Raw genomic sequence first — 2,470 nt, forward strand, 5'->3', positions numbered from 1 at the left:
TCCCGAAGACAGGAGCGGCTTCAGCGGAGACAGAAACGGCTCCAAGATTCAGACACGGATCCTCTGACCGATTTAAAAACTAGGGATGAACCAGACGGAGTTTATCCGTACGAGAAAACATGTTGTTGAGTATTATCACGTTTGTGCTATCAAAGTGCTTCAGTTGCGAATTCACATTCCCCCGCTTGGACATGTTTCATATCGCTTTGTTGCTGCTAATCGGCCAAGTGTTCTTGCTTCTTGGCCTTGGCAGCGCGATAGTGAAATTCTTTATGGATTTCACCTTGAAGAACATGCGCCCGGAGGATCTTGGAATTCCAGAGGATGACGACGATGGCGACGACGTGAAAGCTGACTTTGTTGACGAAATGACCCCTGACGAAGACCCTGACTTTAACGAACTCCTCGACAGTAAAATGGAAATGTATGAAGAAGAGAAGTTAGCCAGTGAGGACGAAAACTTTAGTCAAAAGACTGATGAATACGTCTTAAGGCTTGAGAAAGCTGATTCTGAAAAGTCTCGGATGATAGAAGAACTGAGAGAAAAAATAGAAGCCCTGACAGAAGACAGAGAAAAGATGGAGCGAGGCACACGAGACCTAGAAAGACTGCTTGAAGAAAAAGAGATAATGATCAATTTGATGCCTGCCGAAATGGACATACTCAGAAAAGGAATAGCGGCAAAGACGGAAGAGATCGAAAAGCTACGAAAGGACAACGAGGATAAAAACTCAACTATAATCATCCTGGAGAGCACGGTCGTAGTTCTCGACATGGAGAAGGAGACCTTGCATCGGGATTTGAGTAAAATGGAAGATGACAGAAATCTGTCAAAAGTCCAGCTGAACAAGCAGCATGAAGACTTACAGAGACTCCGAGAAGAGAATCGAAAGAAACAGAAGAACATTGAGGTTCTTCAGAAGGAAAATGAGCTAATGAACATAAAGATTAATGGCTTAGAAAATGAAATGGAAGAATGCAAGCTTCAGAAACAGAGGGCTGACGAAAATTGGCAACAACTGCAACAATGTAAAGCAGAATTAGCCGAGAGAAAGGAGGAGCTCAAAGAACAGAATGTCCAAAAGGACAGAGAAATCCTGAGACTGGGAGGTGAATGCTCCCAGATGCAAGAGGATATCATCTTTCTCTTAAAAATGGTTAAAAGTGTTGCCGTAGAAAAGGGAAAAGGAAAGGAGCTGAATGAGATGACGAGGAGGAAAGCCCAACTCGAATTCGAGCTCGCTGAGATGAAGGAGGAACAGGAGACGATGGAGTTTGAAAAGATGGAGGCAATCGTGGAATTTGAAAGACTCCAAGAAGAGAACGTTGCAAAGGATCACAAGATCAGATCCTTAGAAAAGCAATTCAGATTTCTTAAAATGATGCCGAACGAACAGCCTGTATTAAAAACGACAGGTGAAATGATGAAGTCTCTCGATAAACCTCGATGTCTAAGGAGGCCTCAGGTCAATTGTAAAGCCCTCCACCGACGACTGGACAGCATCGAGGAAGGAATTAATCAGGTCAGGGCAATGGAACAGACTTCAGATGGCAACAAAAGAGAGACTAAAGCCCTCAAGAAGACTCCATCTTCAAGAAATCAAAATAAGCAGCTAACACTGAACAGGGAGAAATTACATCAAAAGATGAGGCTGAAATCTGCAGCAAACCTCCAAAAACTGGAGCAAGATGCTGCAATGGTCAAAAGCCTCTACAAGATCAATGCTGTCACTTAAGGACTCTGCACTTTTAGGATGAAGAAAGGATCATGTGCAGAGGAAAGAAGACAGGAACTTTTTGAAGTTAGGAAGAAGCTGCTCAGTTGTATGATGGAATTCACTCCTGGATAAGATTGTGGAAGCATCTCTGCGCGATGGAGAGACTACAGCGGCTGCTGGGCCCGTCGACCGCCCCTCCTCTTGCCACACGATACCCTCAGGGGTATCAATGCCCAATCACATATGGGTGGAAGGCAACCTCTGGCGCGGCGTAAGAACCCGTAAGTTTCATGTCGACTACTTTATATGTGAATTGGGTCGTGCATTGCAAATTGAATCCCATTTTTTTGCATATACTACTGTGGCAACCTCTGGCGTGGCGTAAAAACCCGTAAGTTCAGTGCCTTTTATATATGCAAAATATGGGTAAGGCAATGCATAATGGATCAAATACTTGCATATACTACAGTGGCAACCTCTGGCGCGGCGTAAAACCCCGTAAGTTCAATGCCTATTAAATATGCAAAATATTTGATCCAGTGTGGCAGAAGGGCTTAGAGCTCGAAGGACACCGTCAGGAGTCGCTGCATTCCAACATCGTACAATTTGGAGATTGGAAGCTTCCTGTCTGTGGCGAAGGAGTGATTGGATTGTGGATTTTGGACTGTCAAGAGATCTCCTGTTTTCCATCAAAGTTCATCACTGGCTGGCAGGTGTCATATGATGTAGAGTCATATGGCTGAGGATTTCAT

General features: G+C 44.2%; 1 protein-coding gene across 1 annotated transcript; it reads left to right on the plus strand.

Moving 5' to 3' along the window:
- The first annotated feature begins 293 nt into the window (after positions 1–293).
- Positions 294–1,736, plus strand: LOC135206888 (golgin subfamily A member 6-like protein 24). Its single transcript, XM_064238366.1, has one exon. It carries the CDS (start codon positions 294–296, stop codon positions 1,734–1,736), a length of 1,443 nt encoding a protein of 480 aa, XP_064094436.1.
- The last annotated feature ends 734 nt before the right edge of the window (positions 1,737–2,470 follow it).

Source organism: Macrobrachium nipponense, chromosome 31 (assembly GCF_015104395.2).
Source record: "Macrobrachium nipponense isolate FS-2020 chromosome 31, ASM1510439v2, whole genome shotgun sequence".
In the NCBI taxonomy this organism is placed as follows: Eukaryota; Metazoa; Arthropoda; class Malacostraca; order Decapoda; family Palaemonidae; genus Macrobrachium; species Macrobrachium nipponense.